Source organism: Antechinus flavipes, chromosome 1, assembly GCF_016432865.1.
Source record: "Antechinus flavipes isolate AdamAnt ecotype Samford, QLD, Australia chromosome 1, AdamAnt_v2, whole genome shotgun sequence".
Classification (NCBI taxonomy): domain Eukaryota; kingdom Metazoa; phylum Chordata; class Mammalia; order Dasyuromorphia; family Dasyuridae; genus Antechinus; species Antechinus flavipes.
The window spans coordinates 260,297,536-260,320,788 of record NC_067398.1 but is presented as its reverse complement, the minus strand read 5'-3'; the positions used below and the strand labels follow the sequence as shown (position 1 = coordinate 260,320,788).

Here is a 23,253-nt window from a genome sequence, read left to right as displayed (position 1 = left end):
AAAGAGTTCTGTCAAAGAATATAGCTACTGGGCTGAAGCCCCCTTCTGCTTCTCTCCTCCGGACCTGAGTCAGTAGAATCCAGGCTGCAGTCACTGGTCTTTCCAACCCGCCTCCCCCGCTCCCATCATTAGCTCTGGAAAGAAGCAAACGCGCCACTCGGAACCTCTAGTACCAGTGCGCTACAGTTGCCTATCACCTGCTCCTATTCTCTTTCTTTATTCCCCCGCCCTCCTCACCGCCCCCAGACTGCCCTCCCACCACCATCAGTCCAGCACGCGCAGCCTGGGCCGCAGCCAATAGGAAACCCGGGGGCCCGCCACTCCATCCTTATATTGTCCGCCCCTCCCCAGCCCTCAGCTCTGGTCCTCCCAGCTCTGTTGTGCACAGGGGACCCACATGACGCGCGGCCCCAGCTCGGGCCAATCAGGGCTCGCCAGTGACAGCGCCCCGCACGCCTTCCTCTAGCTTTAAGAATGGGAGAGCGCGCTGAGTCTGACTGGAGAGCACCGCTCAGTGCCCAGCAGCTAGAAGTCCAGCTTAAGACGCTTTTAGGAGCAAACAAGTAGCCGCGCAGAAGTGTGAGCCTCGGCTGGACTCTTGGTCTCTGCGAACAATTACGGTTCTCATTTGGAGGGAAGGGACAAGTCTCTTGGAAGAGGTAAAGCTTAGGACTTTGATGCTGTTTCTGGAAGATTTTGCAAAAAGCCTTTGCTCCAGCGCAAAGTGGCGCCCTCGGGGAGTACAGCGGATCTGTGCCTAACTTCTCCATCTCTTTCCCCTCTCTTTCCCCAGTGCTACGCGACACCACAGTGGAAGTGTGAAGTGAGTTGTGCTCTCCCTCAGTTAGATCTGGAAGGATGCTGACGCTGCTGGCCACAAGCTTAGCGTTCTTGGTGGTCTCCGGAGGTAAGTGGGGGATCGGCGTGAGGAGTCAGGAGAACCCGGCGCCTCCCGGGAGCCGTTTCGTGTGTACTTCACTGCCCCTGGACGCCACTAGCGCGGGCTGTCCACTCCCAGCAGTCCCTGTTCAGGGCGGTGCTCTGACCCCCGAAGAGGAGCTCAAAGCTACTGTGTTGCAGCTGCGGGAGACCATCCTGCAGCAGAAGGAGACTATTGGCAACCAGCGAGAGACTATCCGCGAACTGACCGGCAAGCTGACCCGCTGTGAGAGTCTGGCGGGCGGTGCGGACGGCAAGTCCGGCCCCTGGAGGAAGGAGTACAGCAAAACTGGAACCGGCAAGGATACCATGGGTGATCTTCCCCGAGATCCCGGTCAAGTCATTGACCAACTGAGCCGGACCATGCAGAGTCTGAAGGACCGACTGGAAGCCCTCGAGGTATTAAGAGTTGGGATGGAGATGGTATCCTGCGAGATGTTAGCTACCCAGGGCTGAGGTTGTTGTGGGGGGATGGGAGGGAGGAGAGGGGAAGGAAAGTCCCCTGAGCTCAGCCTTGAGGCGGATTGGGGATTGGGATCCTTACCTCCGACTCAAGAGATTAGTCTCCAGGTGCTAAATCACCCGGAGGTTTCCCTCTGAACTTGAGGGGAGCATAAAGAAGGGAGGGAAGTGGAGAAAGGATGATTTATGTTGGGAGAGTTGTGGAGGTGTCCCTGGCAGCACGGACAAGATTGTGTACGTGTTGGGGTTGCAGTTGTGTGTGAAATTAACTTATAATGTTCGTACATGTGTTTATATTTGTATTCACCTGCTTGTGTAACAGAAACAAGACACTGAAAGAGGGAAGGAGGACAGAGGAAAAAGAAGAAAGGAATTGAAAAGAGAAGGAACGCTATAAAGGGAGGAGAAGAAAAAGCGGGGAGAGGAGGATAAGCGGGGGAGAGAAGAGAAAAAGAACGACACGGAGAGAGGGATAGAGAGATGAGGAAAGGGAACAGATATGGGCTAATAGGGAAAAGAGATGAATAAAGGAAGAAAGACAGAGACGGAGAGATGAAGAGACACTTAGAGATTGGTTCCTAATTGAAAATTGTATCGAACAAATTGCCATTTGTGCGGTTTGGGGATGGGTCGGAGAAAGGGAAACTCAGTGCCTCGATGCGGATCCATAAATCTAGTCTCGCCTCCTAGCTGCCATTCTGAAGTTACATTTGGTTCTCTAAATGGTGCTTGAGAAAACTCTTTTCTTTCTTCCCCTTCGCCCTTCTCTGATATCATAATTTCAATAGACCGAATCTTCTTTTCACTGTCTTCTTGAAAGAGTTAATATTCAGTTCCCTACCTTTACTGTGATAATCGAAGTATCTTGTTTTGTTTCCTAAGGACTCCAGTGTTTGAATGTAAGATGCTTTTTTTTTTTTTTAAAGACTATATTTTTGGAATTTCTTTTTCTGGTTTGAGGGATTTTGTATATGTTTCTGGGTTTCATTAAAAAAAAAAAAATTCCTTGATCTCTCCTATCTGAGCCCAGACTCTCCTTTAGGTTTGTGATACTGACATGTGGGATCACATGACATTGGCATATGGTGTATCCTTTAATAGAGCAGTAGAGGGCTGGAACAGAAGTGGTAAAAAAAAAAAAAAAAAAAAAAAAAAAAAAGATATTTCAGAAATATGTGAAAATGTGTGTCTGTGTTATTTCACACACTTCACACTGTACTTACTAAAATTAAATTGGAAGGTCTTATGAATGTACCTACCATGAATGGATTGCCAAGACTGGGATTGCTAAGAGAACTCCATGTAGAAAGAAAATTATCTCATTAATTTCAAAAGAATGAATGCTAATATGTTGTGAAATCTAACAAGTAATTTTAAGGTGTGATTCTTGATTTCAAAGGAGGGAAAGAAGCCATCCATTCTCATTTAAGAAATTATCCCTTAATCTTCAGAATAGTTTTGAACTTTTATGGAGGGAAAAAAAAGGCTTTGGTCTCTAATATGACCTTAATTTGCTAGGGAATTTGTCTCATGGTTCAATTGAGGTTTAAACCTCAGATGATAATATCCCAAATAAAATTCCCAAATAGGAATTGGAGTTTTCTGCATTTCAGAATAAATAGAAAATTATTGACAGAATTTCTCTATCAACTACACATAAGATTCAAATTACATTGAATAATTAGCATAAAATCACTTCAGAGCTTTCTTGGGAATATGTCTAAATATAAGAGGAAATGTAGCTATTTAATACATCACTTAATGATGGTAAGGAATTCAATAGAAATAAGGATTGAGATTCTTAATAACATTTAAAATATTAATTTCTAGGATTTAAATTCCAAATTACAATAATGTCTTCATAATGCATATTCATCTATTTTTGTACAATGTTCAAGATTTAGGCCTGTTGTTATAATTTCTGTATTAATTTTGAATGAATTTTGATTACCAATTTAAAAAATAATTGCTTCTTTGGTGGGGAAAGGGGGCAATTATTACCCCAAGAGGTTGTGGTAAGCAACAATAGTTGATTTAGAAGTTTGCCTGTTTAGTGAGACAAACAACTCAAAAACTTTTGCAAGAGATAAAGAGATTTATAAATTTCAAATATTGTAGGAAAAAAAAATCTTACCCTGATGAAAGTCATTTTCAACAGAGCATAAGTAAATCATTACCTTCCCACTGTTGGTATAATTGAATGCTTATGTTTTGGAAACTCTTCTCCCTGGTGGTTGTGCCATTGGATCCTAATTTCACAGTTTTTCTTTTTAACTGTTATAAATACTTTTTTCTCTCTTTTTCTTATTTTTAAAGCACCAACTACGTGTCAATGTGTCATATGCAATTCTGCCTAATGACTTTCGAGAGATGCTTCAGAGGAGGCTTGGGGAGTTAGAACGCCAGCTTTTGAGCAAAGTGGCTGAACTTGAGGATGAGAAATCTTTGCTTCATAATGAGACTTCAGCTCATCGACAGAAGACAGAGACGGCATTGAATGCACTCCTGGAAAGAGTTTCTGAATTAGAAAGAGGTAACCGTTTTTTACATCTTTTTCTTTCTTAGTACATAGGATTTGGAGCTTGGATATTATCATCTGAGGTTTAAACCTCAGTGCTCATCTCATTTGACTTCTTCAGTTTTGCAGGTGAGAGAAGTGACTTGAAGTTGAGTCCTTTCAGTCATGTCCAACTCTTTGTGACCCCATTTGGGGTTTTCTTGACATAGATATTAGAGTGCCTTTTTTGCCACTGCCTTTTTCATCTCATTTTTCAGATGAAGGGAACTGAAGCAAACAGGATGAAGAAACTTGCCCAGAATCCCACAACCACAAAGTGTGTGAGGCCACATTTGAACTCAGGAAGATGAGTTTTCCTGATTCCAAGCCCAGTGCTCTATCCACTGCATTGCCACTTAGCTTTCCAAGATAATTTTGCTCTAATTGTTATTCTAGGAAATTGCTTAGAAAGGGTAGATAGGACAGTTTTGAAGTCCTCGAAGGCCATCTTTGGCCAACATGACCAACATGATCATCTTTGTAACTTTTACTTTGTAGTGCAGATCCTTTTCACACAATAGGTATTTGGTAAATATTTGTTAAATTTATGAATGTGCTAGCTAGAATCTTTTTCACCATCTTTAATGACTAAGTTATTCAGAGTGGTGAAAATCTCCAACTTTTAAAATTGGAGAAAATATAGTTGGTTTTGAAGTTCACACAACTCAGTCTTTCTCCAATAAGGTGGTAAAACAGATAAGTGCACTGGGACTGGAGTTGAGAATTCCTGAGTAGAAATCTGACCTCAGATACTTACTATTTTTATGATTCTGGACTAGTCATTTAATCTCTATTTGCTTTAGTGTCCTCATCTGTAAAGTAGGGGCAATAGTAGTACCTACCTTCTAGGTTGTTATGAGGATAAAATATTTGTAAAAATGTTTAGCATAGTGCCTGGCACATGATAGTTGCTTAATAAATTATGTCTCCTTCCTAATTGCATTTAGTGAAGCTTCATTTATTTCAGAACTTGATTGGTTTCTGATTGATATAAAAGCCAAATAATTTTTTTTCTTTTTCTTCTATCAGTAGGGCAATTTTACTTTTAAGAATCCACTATGACTTCACAGGAGTCAAGTATAAACATGTAGTTTGACCTATAAGAGACTATCGGTATTGCTCTTATTTATAGGCCAATCCAAAGACTCAGATTCGTGGTAACCTTAGGGATCATTTAGTACAAGGCTTTATTCCCATTTTTCTCCTCTCTTTTTTTTCAATAGAGGAGGAAATCTAGGCCCACCATGAGGAAATTACTTAGCAATAGGCAGATAACTAGTTAGTGGGTGAACTGGCCTAGGTCCCAATTCTCTTGACTGAGTTCAGTGCTCTTCCATCCATCTATTCATCCATCCATCTAGCTTCTCCTTCAGTAAACCTTAATTAAGCTTCTATTCTGTGGAGAATACTTGTGCTAGATGCCACAGTGCCTCTTTTATTATTTATAATCAGATATTCTATTTGACTTTATTGTTCTAAGTGATCTCAGGAAACTCAAGTTAGGGGCTGCTATTTAGGCAAATGACAATAAGATAAATTATTGGCAAAATATTAAAGAATTATTGTCAACTTCTTTTGTAAAATGGATAGTAATAAGTGAAATTAATGGATAATGCCTAAACTTCATGTTGGTTAAAAATTTTAAACTTCTTCTCAACTGGACCAAAACTGGACTCAAGTTCAGATACTTTGCTCAAAAGCTGGCGTTCTAGCTCCCCAAATATAGCAAATAATATACTTCTTTTTTTCCTTTATTTTACATGTGAATGGATATGTTAATTAGCAATATAGAGGAACAAACATCAACAGAATGCCTGGACAATTCACAATATTATTCTTTAAATAATTAAATTAACTTTGAAATATAGGACAAGTTTCATGAATATAACAATTTTAACATATTAACTTTTTTAGCTTTTGTATCATAGACTTAGAAATAGAAGTGATATTCAAAATGATCTTGTCTGGACCTAATAAACTCAAATAAAAAGCAAAGCCACTAAAACACATATGGGCAGTTAGGTGATACAGTAAATCAAGGACTGAGCTTGGAATTAAGACAACTCACCTCGCTAAATTCAAATCCATCCTCAGACACTTAATGGTTGTGTAACTCTGGGCAAGTTACTTAATTCTATTTGCCTCAGTTTCCTAAAATAAGCTGGAGAAGAAATGACAAATCATTAGTTAAGAAAACCTCAAATGGGATTGTAAAGAGTTGGAGACAACCAAACAACAACTCTCATGTTAATTTGGAAAACCACATAGTGACAATATCTACATTTTATTTTATTAAAAAAAAATTTCCAATTACATTGTAATCTGATTTGGTATGCACTCTGGAGCATTCAGTAGATCTTGTGTTTGATACCTCTGACTTAGTTGATTTACTCATTTTACAGATGAAGAAATGAAGTTTTAGAGGGGATAAATGATTCAAATTCAGTTTTATTTGTCTTCTGTCCAGTCTTCTAGCCTACTTAGCTGCCTCTGGATCTGGGATTTCATGGTCCTTTTACAGGAAATTCCTGGCCTGACCTTGATACAAACTAATTGCATAAAAAAGGCTCAGCCTTTTTGATTCCTCAGTTTTCCATGCAAAATGTAATTAATTTTACTTTGTCTACCCTCAATCTACTCTCATACTTGCTGTTGTCAACTGGCACCATAATAAGAATTGCTCATATTTCTATAACATTTTATGTTTTTTATAAGACACCTTTTCTTACAACAGCCAGTCTCTGTGGGTAAATTGCATGAATTTTATTATCCTCATTTTATGGATGAGGAAAAAAAAAGCATTCAAAGAGGTACAAGTGAGGACTTAGACACTTTCTGATTATATGACCCTGGGCAAATCTCCATTCTTTAAAGTAAAATTTCCCTATTGATAGAAGAAAAAGAAAAAAAAATCAGAAACCAATCAAGTTCTGAAATAAATGAAGCTTCACTAAACTTCACTTAAACTTTCCATATCTATAAAATGGAGATGATTATAGTACCTGCCTCCAAGATTGTTTTGAGGATAAAATGATACAACCTTTATAAAATTTGTATAAATCTTAAAGCCCTATATGAATACAAGCTATAATTATTATAACAACATAATAATCTTATTATATAGTTAATATATAAAGTATGTAAAGACAGATTTATTATATGATTGTTATAATAATTATGATATAGTATTTATGTATATGTAATCATATATAATTATATATAATACATACTTTCTAATAATGATTATTATCTATTATCTAACTATTATCTAACTATATTAACTATTATCTAACTAACCCATACTTGAACAAGAGTATCTTCTATAAAATCTATGACAAATTGATATTCCATTATATTTTTAAACCTTCTTGAAGGTGATCCTTTAACCTCCTGAAGCAGGCTTTTCCACTGTTAGATTGCTCCATTTATAAAGAACATCTTCTTTACATGTTACCTAAAACTCCCCTTTTGCTATTTCAACCTACTGCAGTTTATAATTCTTCTTTCCAATGATAGTCTTCTGGATCTTTGAAGATACCTCTCATAATTTCCCAATCCCCCACCTAAATCTTCTCTTCTTGAGGCTTAAAATTCTTAATTCCTTTCCTTTCCATCAGTTTTTCCTTATATGCTACTACCAAAGGTCCCCCTACCTTCCACTTCCTCTGAATATTCTTCAAGTTCTATTTCTCTTTCCCTGGGCCTGTCCCTCCCTCTCTGTCTCTATCTCTGTCTCTGTCTCTGTCTCTCTCTATCTCTGTCTCTCTCTGTCTCTCTGTTTCTCTGTCTCTCTGTCTCTCTGTCTCTCTCTCTCTGTCTCTCTGTTTCTGACTGTCTGTCTTTCTGTCTGTCTCTGTCTCTCTCTCCTCCTCCTTCCTTCCCCACTCCCCCTTCTCTCTCTCTCTCTCTCTCTCTCTCTCCTCTCTCTCTCTCTCTCTCTCTCTCTCTCCCTCTCTGTCTCTCCCCCTCCTTCCTTCCCCTCTCCCCCTTCTCTTTGTGTCTCTCTGTCTCTCTGTGTCTCTCTGTGTCTCCTTCCCCTCTCCCCTCCCTCTCTTCCTCTTCTTCTCTCTCTGTCTCTGTCTGTCTCTTTCTCTCTCTGTCTCTCTTTCTGTCTCCTTTCTCTTCCTTCTCTGCATCCCCTCCTCCTTCCCCCTCTTCTTCTTCCACTTTCTCTGTTTCTGTGTGTGTGTGTGTGTGTGTGTGTGTGTGTGTGTGTGTGTGTGTGTATCTCTGTCTCTTTCTCTTTCAGCACATTTAGCAAATGTCTTAGAACAAATGTTCTGGCTTCTGGAATCTTGAGAGATTACCAGCCTTATCCTCTATTTTACTGTGTAACCATTAGGACGAACCTGTTCATATTTCCTGATATGAGATTTATTATTTGCCATCCTTCACCAAGGTCATCTAGGTGGTATGGTAGATAGGGCACTGAGCTTGGAATCAGAAAGCTTCATCTTCATGAGTTCAAATCCAGCCTCAGATACTTATTAGCTATGTGACCCTGGAAAGTCAGTTAACATTGTTTGTTTCAGTTCTTCATATTTAAAATGAGCTGCATAAGGAAATGGCAAACCACTCTAGTATCTTTGCCAAGAAAACTCCAAATGACGAGTTGAATGTGACTAAAATGACACAATATCCTTCATCATTACTCTCACTGGCATTTTAAACAGTGCTGTAAGATGGTCTATATTCTTGAAAAGGTTAGTGTAAATATGCCTTTTTCTTCTTTTTTCACTAAAAGTAGGGCATATAAACAAATGAAATTAGACTTATTGATAGTTGGTTTTAAGTTTTGAAAAGAGTTGGGCAAGATTCAAGGTCTTATTAGATCTCATAACAATGATCACCCAAAATTTTCTAATTTCATTAAGTGAAAACCCTCCTCTGTCTTTACCTTGTGGAAATTTGAATTCCCATTGAGTCTTTTCAAAATGAAATATGCCTGTTAAAAAAGATCCTAAACTCCATGTCTTTCAAATACATCATGAATGAAGAATTTATTTTATTTAAAAATGTCTAGTTGAGAATAAAAGTTTAGAAAGTGACCTCTGGTAATTATAATGACCAAGGAGTGCCCCTAGAGAATAATTAAGAAAAAACATTTTCCATCATCCCCTCAATTCCCTTTTTTTGAAAAGGTAGGGGATTGTGAGTGGGAAATATTGCATTTCCTGTCAGGCTTGACTGATGTGATTGGTTTTGTTAAATTTATTTTTTATTTTTAATTTATTTTTAATTTTATTATTATTATTTATTTTAAATTTATTTTTCATTCTTTGTTACAAGGGATGGCACACTGGGTAGGGAAGGATCAATGATAGATTCAGAAAAGGTGATGTAAAAACCAAAAGATGCCAATAAAAATTTTTGAAATAATATAAGAATAACAAAAAGATAATGAAGGAAGTTTAAAGAGAGATGACTATACTACAAAAGCAACAATGAGACATTCATAAAAGAAGAGAAAGAGGGTATACATGAACCATATGGCCAAGAGGAGATTATTCTGAGAGAAAAACCTTACTTGGTGGAAGTTATTCCCTCTTCCACCTCCTTACCCCAGGAATTTTAGGCAACTCTTTTGTCACATTTTCTGTTTTCTAGCCTAACTGTTGTGTTTTGTTTTTGACCTGACATACACGTGCCCATATTTTTCTACCTTTCTACCCTATAGAACTGCCTGGATGGAAAATATGTCACTCCCTTCCCTCAATAACAACAAAACCCAAAAAACAACAACCCATGGTGAGAGATCCCAAAGCAATCAAGCACTTAAGTTCCCAGAGAGTCTAATCAAACTAATTTCTCTTCACTGGAAATCCTGCTCCATCTGTGACTACATTTAGGGCAAACTGGGCACAGGATCTGCTGTGGGAGAGCCTGGAGCCACAAATGAGACTAAATTGTTTTTTCTTTGCTCCGCTTTCCTTCTCCCTGCTGGCCACCTGCAGCTTCTGATGTATCTCGCTGACCTTTTAATTTCTTAATTGGCCTTCAGTAGGTTTCTTTTGGACTCATAAGATTATTGTAGTTACATAAAAGGTACTGGCTATCATATCGTTCATGGCACCCCTCCCCTAACTGCTCCCAGCTCTAATTAAGCCTGTTTTCACTACATTACTGATACTTCAGATGGTGAGTCTTATTAAATTAGGGAGTCCACCCACCCCCTAGGGCAGGAAGAGTAATTTTTTTTTATTAGATGGCAATATCTTCATTAAGAACATAGTCATTTGTTCTTTGCTGTTAAAAAAAAAAATCTAAGGGCACATTGAATTAGAAAATCATGGTTTTGTTAAGGGTCCCTTCTTCAAAAATTAAAGGGATAGAGAATAGACCTGTGATTTATGACAGGGGCAACTTCAAGATGAGGAAACTCCTGTCAAGGCAAGTTAGCACCTTTGCAGTAACTTAGATAGTTGTTTTGGATAGTGAGATTAAGTGTGACTCAGGGTCACACCGCTGATGTGTATTAGAAAACAGACTTGAACCATGTACATATGTGTGTGTATTTAAATTTTAAGGCAACCTGGTGAATAGGGTACTAGCCTGTGATCAGGAAGATTTGAATTTACTTTTGACTTCTGATACTAGATCTTTTGGAAGTTACTTAACCTCTGCCTGAGTTTTCTTAATTGTAAAATGAGCATAATAATAATATCCACTTCCTAAGTATCTAGTAGGTGTTTAATAAGTGCTTATTTTCTTCCTCTTTTCATTTAAATCTGGAAATCAAGGTTATCTGTTCTCCTTTTTTCAGTCTTGTCTCAAACTAGCTTGGGGGAAAGTGATATCTTATTTCTCTGCCTGGATTTTTTTCACCTACAAAATCAAGTCAACACTCTTATCTTTCCAAGGGCTTAGTAACACTTTGCCACTAAAAAAAAAAAAAGACTTTTGTATAGGCATGTACCTAGCTTTAGGAAAAAGAGATAAATCAGAGAAGGTAGTTCATTTATTTAACAAATATTGATTGAGTGCAAAGCCCAGATTCTCCTATCACCAAAGGCTTCTTTTAAGCAAAAAGTAATCTTCCTCTTAAGTACTTGTTTACAGATCACTCAGTCCTTTGCAGAGTTTAGCAGCAACTCAACTAGCAGGAGATGTTCCAATTTAGATCAATTAAAAATGAAGATAATCTCCAAAAGAATAATGTAAATCAATGAGGGAAAGAAGCCATTCTCCAAAATTCAAATTTTGCAAATTTGAGGAACATTTCTGTTATCTAAAGGCTGACTGACTTGTCTTCTAGAATCTTAGAATTAATAGCCATTTATTAATCACCTCCTATGTGTCAGGCATACAGGGCAGCTAAGTATCAGTGCCAAGCCTGGAGTGAGCAAGACTCATCTTCATGAGTTCATATCTGGCCTCAGACACTTCTTAGCTGTGTGACTCTGGGAAAATCACTTGACCCTATTTGCCTCGGTTTCCAATCTATAAAATGAGCCAGAGAAGAAAATGGCAAACCACTCCAGTATTTTTGCCAAGAAAACTCCAAATGGAGTCATGAGTTGAAAGCCACTTAACAACAGTGTGCTAGGCACAGCGTTAGGGACTAAAGATCATAGATTTAGTGTTGTTCTAAGTCTGTTTCCTTTTTGTTGAATAAAGTAGATCTTCAGTGTTTTCTAGTTGACAAGACTTCCTTGACATAATGCTGTGCCTCTCTGTCCTTTGAAAGTGATGTTACTTTTCTTTATAGATATTTCAAAATGTAGTTTCCCCCCCTCAGCAAGTCAGACTGGCCTTCTCTCTCATTTAGTCCAAAGTACAAAAAAATTCTCATAGCCCAGGAAAAAAAAAATTAACTTTAGAAGTCATTTATTTCAATTCTTTTTTTTTTTTTAAACATAAAGTAATAGTTCTTATAGGGTAGTTGAGTAGCATAGTGACTACAGCACTGGATTTGTTTTTTTGTTTTTTTATTTTAAACATTCATTTTATTTTTTTCATAATTATAACTTTTTATTGATAGAACCCATGCCTGGGTAATTTTTCACAACATTATCCCTTGTACTCACTTCTGTTCTGACTTTTCCCCTCCCTCCCTCCACTCCCTCCCCCATATGGCAAGCAGTCCTATATATATTAAATATGTCACAGTATATCCTAGATACAATATATGTGTGTGAAGAACCAAACAGTTCTCTTGTTACACAGAAAGAATTGGATTCAGAAGGTAAAAATAACCCGGGAATGTAATGACTGCGTATTTTAAAATTGGGACCTCAGTGCATCAACTTGAGCTTCAGCCCATTACACGGGAAGAAAAACAAAAATACAGACAGTTTACATTCATTTCTCAGTGTTCTTTCTTTGGATGTAGTTGCTTCTGTCCATCATTGATCAATTGAAACTGAGTTAGATCTCTTTGTTGAAGAAATCCACTTCCATCAGAATACACCCTCATACAGTATCCTTGTTGAAGTATTTAATGATCTGCCCACGAAAATTTTCACTAAATTACAATGATAATTTCAATTGTATATTCTAAACGTTTGCATTCACTAACTCAATTAACTTGAACTCTCTGTTAACTGGAATCTCTCAAACTTCTCCTCCTGGCCATTTCTTTTAGAGCAAAAATGGTTGAGTTCCTAGTCATGATTTATTTGCTTATATTTGAATAAATTTTATTTTTTTTTTTTGTTTAGGCTAAATGGAATTTATTTCTTTAACTAATACCATGAATTTCTTTAACTAATGTGACTTCCAGACCTCATGTTATTCTGGTCATACTCTGGACACACTGTGGTTGTGAATAAATCTTTTAAAAGGTGGAACTCAGAATGGTGTGTGATCCTCCAAGTGTGGTTAGACTAGTTAAGAAAAATAAATGATTCAATTAATTGTTCCAGATACTCAATTTCTATCAATTCAGCTCTATATCCCCCAAACTAGTGTGACTAAACATTCATTCATTTCATTTAGTTTGTCATATTTATTGGCAAACAGTTGGGCAAAATAGCTCCTAATGATCGATTCAATTTCCCTTTCATTGGTAAATTCATCCTTTTCATTTCTGATATTTGCATTTTGTTTTTCTTCTTTCTTTTTTTCTAATCAAATTAATGAAAGCTTTATTTATTTGCTTTTAAAAAAATAAATCAGCTCTGTTTTATTAATTCAATAGTTTTCTTAATTTCAGTTTTATTCATATCTCTTTTGATTATCAGAATTTCTAATCGGAGATTTTTAGTTTGTTCTTTTTTTAGCTTTTAGAGTTGTACACCCAATGCTGATTGGTATTTTTCTGATCTCCTTTCTCTGTTTTATTCATGTAAGCATTTAGGGATATACAATTTTTCCTAAGTGTTATTTTGGCTGTAGTCCATAAGTTTGGCCATTTTGTCTCATTATTGCCATTTTCTTTGATGAAATTATTGTTTCTATGATTTGTTGTTTAACCCACCCATTTTTTAGGATTAGATTATTTAGATTCCAATTACTTTTTAGTCTGTCTTTCCCTGGCATGTAATTTTTATTGCATCAGGATCTGAAAAAGATGCATTTGTTATGTCTGCCTTTATTAATTTGATTGTGAGGTTTTAATGCTCTAATATATGGTCAATTTTAGGTAGGTGCCATATACCACTGAGAAAAGGTTTATTCCTTTCTATCCCTTTTCAGTGTTCTCTAGAAACCTATCACATCTAACTTTTCTAAAATTCTCTTCACCTTTTTAACTTCTTTCTTGTTTATTTTACAAACCAATGTGACTGAGAAATGAATTGTGGAAACTATGCTGTGGACTAAAAAGGTGTCTTCCTCTCCACAACTCTAGGTAATAGTGCATTTAAATCACCTGATGCATTTAAAGTATCTCTTCCTCTTCGAACGAATTACTTATATGGAAAGATTAAGAAGACCCTCCCTGAACTGTATGCCTTTACCATATGCTTGTGGCTCAGATCTAGTGCTTCCCCAGGCATTGGGACTCCATTTTCCTATGCTGTATCTGGCCAGGCCAATGAGATTGTGCTAATTGAATGGGGCAATAATCCAATTGAATTGCTAATTAATGACAAGGTAAGATCTACTTATGATTTTTTTTTGTATACAATGCAAGTAAAAAGTACATTCTGGGATGGTAGAAAAATAGGTTTAAAATAAAATTTAAGAAATATGAAAGACTTGTATACTATCATGGCAAAGAAAGAAAAAATAGCCTTGCTGGAAGAGTCTAATTATACAGCCATGTGTATAAAGCATCTCAGCCTAAAAGTCTCTCCTAGCTCTCTCCCCAGTCATGTTCAGAGGACCTAGGTTCAAATCTTTTCTGCCTTGGATAAATCACTTTGTCTCAGTTTCCTCCTCTGAAAAATGAGGAAGCTTGTAAGATCTCTTTTAGCCCTAGAGCACATGTAATAATAACTTTTAACAACATTCTGTCTTCTGTCTACAAAGAAGCTACCAGTCCCCTGTGAACAAAGTTGTTTTTATTCCAGTAATGGAAATGGGTTTGCTCCATGTTTTCTCTACCCCCCTCCTCTATTTCATCTTTCTTCCCTTCCTCCATCCTGTCTGTCTGACTAAAGTTAAAGTTAGAGTCTGAATCCATGAAATAGAGCAAAGCTAACTAGCCTATGTGGGAATGAAATCCCTTGTGCAGGTTCTTAACCAACTAAGCTAATCAGCCATAATGGTAATAACTTGTATTAGGCTAGCCATCTTTTCTGCTCACAAACTGTTGCTTACCCTAGATTAGAAAAACTACTCTTATTCTACATCAATCTATTTGGTGCATATCTGTGGGTACAAATGCAAATATAATTCTTGGTTTATTCATTATAAGAATTAATTTGACTTTATATGTAATGCCAGATACATTCCAAAAATTGTCTTCTTGATCAATAAGCATTTATCAAGTGTTTATTATGTGCCAGGCACTGTATTAAGTACTAAGGATATAAAGAAAGGCAAAAAAAAAAAAAATTAGTCCCTGCCCTCAAGAAGTGGACATTCTAATAAGAAATGCAGCATATAAATAACAAGTTACATATATGGAAGGCATATACTGTGTAAATGGAATCACAGAGGAAAAGGGGAGAGATGGTGATGAAGAACTGGGAAAGGCCCCCTCCAAAAAATGGGATTTGAGCTGAGATAAGAAGCTAGAGAAACTAGAATTAGGTGACTAGTTCTTTGATCTAAGTAGAATTCATCCATTAGGGTCCAATCAGCTTCTTAGAATATTAAGGATCCTTGGAATGGGAGTAATTTTAATTCTGCTTATTGTCTTATCTGAGTAATTTTGTGTATATGTGTGGAAGTGTATTTCCTTAAGGCTGAGATGTCATGGAATCTTCCCACTGTGTTCATTATTTCATAAGGCACCTTCTGGATAAGATATTAATTATTTTTAAAATAACATCATTGGGTGCATTCAAATTCACAGTAGGACACAGGACCTTGTTTTCTTCTCAATTTAGTCCTCTTGTAAACACCTAATCCCTGGGAGGATAGCACCAGAGGGTTGCTAGGAGACATACAGTAGCATTCAGATGTTTCATGGTCATTCTTGCTTGTTAAGAATACTTACAAAGATCTCTTACTAATGTGTTTTCTGAGTTGGAATTTACTTCCTTGAGTCAATTACAATTTAAAATCTCTATTCCCTCCTCTTAATTTAAAGACCCTTTTAGTCCATTATACCAATCATTTGTACAGGTGAACTTTCAATATTTATTGTTTGCTCATCAGGTTAGCTGTTTTTTTCATTTGGAGCCTAAGATACAGTGTTAGGATATAGAACTCCTGGTCAGGAGAGTAGGGGATTCATGCCAATGTTGGCAAAAAAAATTTTTTTTGGATCAATGAACAAAGGGAACTTTCTAAAAGAGAACTGCTAGGAATTTTTGAAATGAATTTTAGTGGAAAGGATGAATTACTTAGAATTATCTGACCAGTGGTTCATCTTGGCCAAGTAAAATGGTGGTTTTTCTCTGGGTAGACCATGCTAACTTTAGAAAGAGTATCCACTATATCCATCTCTACCATCTGCCCTATAACATAGAAAAGTATTACATAACTAGTTTGGGGTCAGAAATCAAGGTATCTAAAGGAAATCCTTAATGCTACCTTATATTTTTACACCATTCTCCCATCATCACATTTTTCAAGGTACAAATATCAGCTCTTTTTTTTTTTTCCTCTCAGTATTTTCTGTGGGGCAGACATTTTGATTTCTATTTTTCAGATAAGGCAACTCAGGCTCAGGATCAAGTGATTTGCCCAGGTTGACATAGCTGGTTATTGGTAGAGTTAGTGCTAGAATCCAGAACTCTTGACTCCTGACTAGTGTGCTTTTCAAAACAAATCATATTCTTTCTTATTTGTCCTTCCTTTCTTCTCCATTCTCTTTTGAATTATATTTGTATTGTGGATTCAGGACAGGCAGACATTATGCCAGATAAAACTTGATTATTGTTCTACTCCTTAAACTACATTCTCTTCTATTGTTTTAATACAGGTGGCTCAGCTCCCTCTATTCGTTAGCGATGGAAAATGGCATCATATCTGTGTCACCTGGACAACAAGGGATGGGATGTGGGAAGCCTTTCAGGATGGAGAGAAACTTGGCACTGGGGAAAATCTCGCTCCTTGGCACCCAATTAAGCCTGGAGGAGTCCTGATTCTTGGACAAGAGCAGGTGAGTATAGACAGGAGCATTTCTTTCCTGAGGCAAGGTATTGAAGAAGGAAAATTAGCAATTCAGCCACAGTTATTATTATTATTTCAAGTTCTCACTAACTTTTCAAGGGTTGTGTTGATGATGGCCTGTCACTTCTTCTATTTTAATCTTCAGGGAGCCAGTGTATAATTGGCATTTAGCATGTTACAAGGATCTCATTAAACACGCAGTGTTTTAAATATACAGAGTATAAATACTTTAATTAATTGCAAAGTAAATTTTTGATGTTAATGATATTTCTACCTAAGTTGTGCCAAATGTCGTGCATTTGGCACAACATTTTCAGTGGCATGACATTATAAAATGCCTCTACAGGAGGAGAATAATTGAATTGTCCAAATTTTAAGGGCCTCTAAAAATGAGTGGGGCCTCCTGGCCAAGTCCAGTTTGGCACTTGAGTCAGTTCTTTGAAACCCTTTTTGTTGTCATGCAGTACAAAGAAATCTAGTACAGTCTCTCTCTGGTTTTATTGCCTAGGATGAATGGAAAATTATGATTTTTTTCTTTAAAAAAGGACATAGGCATGCTTTATATTTGTTAAGATTTTTTCATGAAGTTTTTTTTTTTTCATTTATCAAGAATTTATTTTCTTTTCCTTTCATCTCTACCTTTCACTGGAAAAAAAGAAAAAGGAAAAAGAAAAACAAATCTCTTGTAACAAATATGCATAATCAAGTAAAGCAAACCCCCACATTGTACATATCCCCCAAAAATATGATGTATTCTATACCTTGAGCCCATCATCTTTCTGTCAGAAGATGGATAGCATGCTCTTCATTGATTCTATGGGATCATAGTTTGTCATTATATCAAATCAGAGATCTTAAGTCTTTCAAGCTATTTATCTTTATGATTCTATCATTGTTTTTGTTTAATTTTTTCAAATTTTCTATATCATGTACTTCACACATTTGGAATTTGGGAGCCCAACAGAGATGCTTTTCATATCCACAATGCCTCTTAACAATTTCCCTAGCCTTTAACCTCACCATGCTACCCATTTCATTTTTAAGTCCAGACTGTCAGAAAACCTCTTAAAATACCACTTTTATCATGTCTTTCCCTTACTCAGAAATGTCTAATTGTTTCTTCTTGCCTACAGAAGCAAGCTCAAGCAACTTAGGTTGATGGTAGAGATTTTCCACTATTTTCTCTTATTCTTCCTATCCAATTTTATCTCCACTGTTTTCTAATAAAAATGTTCTGCTTTAACCAAACCTCTTTCTCTGTTGCTCTCTAAATGTGACCATTAGTTTTTGCAAATTTTGTTCATCCTGCTTCTCCTTTTGCATATTCAAGTTCTACTGCTCCTTCAAGTTCAATATTCTTTTCCTCCAAAGACTGGGTATTCTGCTTCCTAGTGATCTTTTCTTTTTCTTAATGTCTCTAGCAGGAACTGTCTACACATTTCAGTACAAAGATAAACCCTGCCCTCAAGGAGCTTACAGTCTAATGAGGGAGGAAACATGTAGGTGGCCAGGGATGGAAATTTTGGATCAGAAAATGATATGAATAGAAAGTGGGGCTACTATTCATTCTATCCAGTAATATTTTATTCAACAGAACTGATGATCATGGTTCAGGGTTTCAAAACTGTGGGAGCAGAGAAAAGAATAGGGAAGGATAATTCAGAGCCAAGTGCCATATCATGCAAGTTAGACTTTAAGTGAAGAAGGCTTCACAAAGAAGGTTGGACTTACAGTGGTATTGTTGACACAGTGATATTTGCCCTAAAAATTATGGCAACACCTAACTCCATCCTACTCGTAATTTCTATCTTAAAAATAAATTACTGATGAATATATATATATATGGGGGGGGTGTATGTATGTAATGTCTCTCTCTGTGTGTATGTGTATATATAAATACATTCACACACATCATTTTCCAACAAACATACCTTACCTCCAGGGTACTTCTTGCTTATAACAAAATTTTGTTACAAAAACCAAATCAATATATTGCCCATCACATGCTTTATGGCCAATTCTCTGAAATCAAAGTAGGTGATCACATCAATTAGGATTTTGTTGTCTTTCATTGTGACTTTACTTTTTCATCATTGATGTCATTGTATGAATGTTCTCCTGGTTCTGTTCACTTTCCATTATATTCATTCATGCAAGTCTTTGCAAGTTTCTCCGAATTCTTCATAATGGCATTTCTTACTGTATGACAGAGTTGATTATCAAAAATTATTGAGTTATTCCCTGACTGATGATTAGCTTTCCTTTTTAAAATGCCTCAGATCATCAAGGGAAAGGTCAGTCTTGTAGGGAGGCAGCATGGTGCATTATCTAAAATGATTATCCACCCAAGTCTATTTCTACCAATGCTAGTGCTGGTGTAAGAGTTTGCTTTGGCTGGATAGCCCTGGATGGATCACAGAAATACACAATGCAGGGCTGATGAATTGTGACAAACGTCAGCAGATGTGCTTCTGGAATCTGTTTGTACTTTCCTTGCCTAGTGACATTCATTTTTTCAGGGCCATTAGCACTTACACGAGCTGCTTTTTGTGTTTGTTTTTTGGTTAAAAGCTATTTGGAATGAGACATGAGTTAGATGACCTTGGAAGACATTAGCTAAAGCTGAGGCAAGAACAGCTCTAATCTCCCGAGCTTTACATTTTTTTTCCCAGTGAAGTATGCTGCACATATATCTTAACACTCCATGTATTCACAGAGATGTGTTTGTGCCATTGTTAGGAGCTCCTCTCGTCCCTGGAACTAGATCTTGAGTTTTGACAACAAGACATTTTTAAAGGTGTTAAAGAAAGTCATCCTGGTGTCAAGGAAAAAATACTGCCTGGGGAATTAGGAAACCTCAGTTTTAATATTGGCTCTGTGACTTGCCAGATGTGTGACTCTGGCAAAGTAGTTTTGCTTTCCAATTGTTTCATCTATAAAATCAGATTGGATTCTGTAATCTCCATTAGACTGTAAACTCCACAAGGGCAGGGGAATAATGTCATATTTATACTTTGCATCTCTTCCTGACATAGATCTTTGTACACAATAGGTCCTGAACAAACATTTGTTAAATTGAATTTATTGAATCTCTAAGGCTTCTTCTTGTTTTTGAGTGAATTTCGACCTTTTCAAAGACAAAACAAATAGACAAAGCAAACCCCACTCCAAAAGCACCAGTGAAACAGCAGGGCTCTTGTTTTGGTTTTCGGCTGCATGTGATGTTTATGTCCCTTGTTTCCTTCAGTACTCAGCTCAGGTATCCCTTTTGACCGTGAAGTCTTCACTGAACCTCCAGGCTCCTGCTTAGTTGGGTGCATCAATCAATATTTATTGAATACTAGCTTCAAGATATAGTTGATGCCTTAAAGGCACTTGAAATCTCTTTGGCAATAGTGTGATTCCAAGAAAAAAATCAGTCAGATTGGTTGGTTGGCATTGTGTGGAATAAACAATTATAGCAACTATTTAACTGAAGTTTTTTCCCCAACTGATTTTTAATTTGCATAGATCCTACCTCAATCTTAAGGTAGAACAGGGACTACAAGGGAAGCAACATTTGGATTGTTCATGTGTGAATAATAGTGATTGTTAACATATACACACATCTCTACACCCCTATATGTATATATATATGGTATATGTATGTGTATGGCTTTAAGGTTTGCAAAGTTTATACATACACACACACACACCCCTATATGTGTGTGTGTGTGTATGTATAGCTTTAAGATTTGCAAAATGGTACACACATACAATCTCATTTGATCCTCACAACAATCCCATTTTATAGATGAGGACAATGAAGTTGAGAAGGTAGTATCTGCAGAAAGATTTGAACTTGGGTTTTCCTGATTTCAGGCCCAGCACTCTACTAAGTCACTTATCTATCAGTAAACACCTCAGAAGAAGCTGTCTTGTCTTTTTCTAACTACTTCCTTTCCTTCCTTCCTTTCTTCTTTCCTTTTATTCTTTCTTCCTTCTTTCCTTCCTTCCTTCCTTCCTTCCTTCCTTCCTTCCTTCCTTCCTTCCTTCCTTCCTTCCTTCCTTCCTTCTCTTCCTTCATTCCTCCTTTCCTTCTGTCCTTCCTGCCTGCCTTTCTTTCTTCCTCCTTCCCTCCCTCCCTCTCTCTTTTCCTTCCTCCCTCCTTTCCTTCCTTCATCCTTCTCTTTCTTTTCAAGAAAACTAGTATCCTTTTGCACTTGTAATTTAGACTTTGAGGTTATTCTCCAAAATCACATTAATTAGTAAATTGGGTTTTCTGAAGAAAATCTCCTCCTTCTCTTCAGGATTCTATAGATAACTAGGAAGTTAGGATGTGGATGTGTTACTAAGTCACACCAAATCAGATTATCATTATTATCCTTTCTTTTTACTCCCTTCTTTCCTCACTTATTTCCTTCCTCCCTCCATTTGTCCTTCCTTTCTTGCTTGTTTGCTTCCTTCCTTCTTTTTTCTTTCTTCTTTTCTCGTCTCCAAGCTCTTTTCTTCTTTTTATTTCTTTTTTCATCTATCTATCTATCTATCTATTTTCCGTCTGTCTGTCTGTCTTGTATCTGTCTCTTCTTTGAGGCAAAAAAACACAATTTTAAACTAATACTAGAATGGGAGCCAGGAGAACTGGGTTCTAATCTCTGCTCTGCTTATAGGTACCTTTTATCTTGCTGATCTTAATTTCTTCATATGTAAAAACATGACAGGATTGGCCTTTGGGAATCTCTGAATTAGGAGAAGGAATGATGTTCCAAGCCTCTGCTATGGACAATCCTTCAGCTCAAGACTGTCCCCAAGAAGTAGTTTGCACAGTAGGTAACATATCCTAACCATAATCCATTGTTTTATTTTCAAAGGATACCGTGGGCGGAAGATTTGATGCTACTCAAGCCTTTGTTGGAGAATTAAGTCAGTTTAATATATGGGATCGGGTTTTAAAAGCTCAAGAAATCATGAATATTGCTAACTGTTCCACCAACATGCCAGGCAATATCATTCCCTGGGTCGATAACAACGTGGATGTGTTTGGAGGTGCAACCAAATGGCCCGTGGAGACTTGCGAAGAGCGTTTGCTCGATTTATAGCTACAATCATTCTCCACTGAAGTGTCCCAGTTTCTCAAGACAATCTCTTTTGAGGTTTGTGGGCACTTATTTCCCCAGATGAAGTTCCTTCAAACCGTTCTGAAGTGTGCTGAGTACAAGCTAAGTTCATAGTTGTTGGTATGAAACTTTCAGGTGAAAGAAATACCTCTAAGGCCATATCATAGCATCTTTCATCTATTTTATCTAATTCATTAGCAAGAATCAAACATCTTTCTTGCCAAGATAGTGTATTGTCGATCTTCTGGGGGAGAAGTCACATGTAAACATCTTTTGCCATAAGTGACTAAACTGCCCGTTTAATAAAAGTATGTGGAGCCAAGAGTCATTAAGCACCTCAGAGGTTTGTAAGAGCCAATATAAATGCTAGTGGAGTCCCCTGTTCAGTCCTAATCCTTCATGTGTTGTGTGCAATATTTTTTATATGTCCTTTAAAAAGGCTCTGTCACTCTTGGGCTGCAGCTACCATTCTCTTTCATGTCAAATGCTTCAGCATCGCAGCAAACCGTTTCCTGTATTGCAAAGGTTTTTTCTTTATATTTTTGTGTATTCTAAGTCAGTTTTGTGAAACTACAAAGACTAGAAACGTCAAAAGATGTATCTGCCCTGGTTAACCAGGAACTGCTGGGGATGAGTGAGAAGTTCATGAATGCTAGAAACTATTAAGTAGTATGTGTGGATCTTGGAAATATAAAACTTTGCTCCTGATCACTCCTGATGCTGTCATCTGCTTTTCATATAAAACACTTTCCAAGTGAGTCATCATTTGGTTTGGCTTTGAAAGGCCTTTTTCTAAGCCAGTGCCAAAGTTCACTTTTAGCTCTTACAACAAATCAATATGTTTTTTGCCAACAGTACAAAGAAGTAGCCATTTTAAAGCCTCTTGATGTGGATTGTTCTCTTCCCACCAAGATAGGAATGCTTGTTTCTAATTCATGTTTATTTCTGTAAGGATTTGACAATTTCCACGAAGTATTTTTTCCCAGTACTTTTGCAGAAATGGTTGTCACTTGGTTGGTGGTTGCAGACTGCTTAATGTAACAAAGTTAATATTTTATTCTAAAGATAAAGTAATTAAATGGGAAACATTTATAAAGCTAAATATTATATATTTTATTTTTCATAAATGTTTGAAGTGTAAATCTGTGAAAATTCCATTTGTAAAATAAAGTTGACATATTCCCATTCAAACATATTATGCTATAAGAATTCTTCTTATACCAAAATTTTAATTAAAAATGCACTGGAAGACTGTGTCTGTATTTATTTTCCACATGGGCCATGCACTGACTTTGTCAAATTTTTGGTGGCAGAGATTAGTCAAGTCCTTTTGCAGTTTTAGTTCAAATTTTAAGGCTACTCTCTTAGATCACATTGGATTAGCAGATTGGGTCTTCAGAGGAAAAACTCTGCCTCAAGTTAACTGATAAATAACTGAAAGACTAAAAAGTGGATCTACTGCTATAGTTCATTAGCCTCATCATTGTGCTCCCTCTCTGATTATAGTTGTATCAATTAGCCAGATTTAGT

At 37.0% G+C, this 23,253-nt stretch overlaps 1 protein-coding gene across 1 annotated transcript; it reads left to right on the top strand.

Annotated features, from left to right (window-relative positions):
* Positions 1-560: 560 nt before the first annotated feature.
* NPTX2 (neuronal pentraxin 2) lies at positions 561-22,972 on the top strand. The gene is made up of 6 exons (XM_052000708.1): positions 561-659; positions 794-1,338; positions 3,718-3,934; positions 13,749-13,993; positions 16,437-16,616; positions 21,478-22,972. Exons 2-6 carry the CDS (start codon positions 859-861, stop codon positions 21,703-21,705), a joined length of 1,350 nt encoding a protein of 449 aa, XP_051856668.1. The 5' UTR covers positions 561-659; positions 794-858; the 3' UTR covers positions 21,706-22,972.
* The last annotated feature ends 281 nt before the right edge of the window (positions 22,973-23,253 follow it).

What these genes read in the sequence shown, in the direction of transcription:
- NPTX2 (XM_052000708.1), top strand. Translation starts at nt 859, where the DNA reads ATGCTGACGCTGCTGGCCACAAGCTTAGCGTTCTTGGTGGTCTCCGGA. An exon ending in ACCGACTGGAAGCCCTCGAG is followed by an intron (nt 1,339 to 3,717) that starts GTATTAAGAGTT and finishes TTATTTTTAAAG; the next exon opens with CACCAACTACGTGTCAATGT. An exon ending in AGTTTCTGAATTAGAAAGAG is followed by an intron (nt 3,935 to 13,748) that starts GTAACCGTTTTT and finishes CCACAACTCTAG; the next exon opens with GTAATAGTGCATTTAAATCA.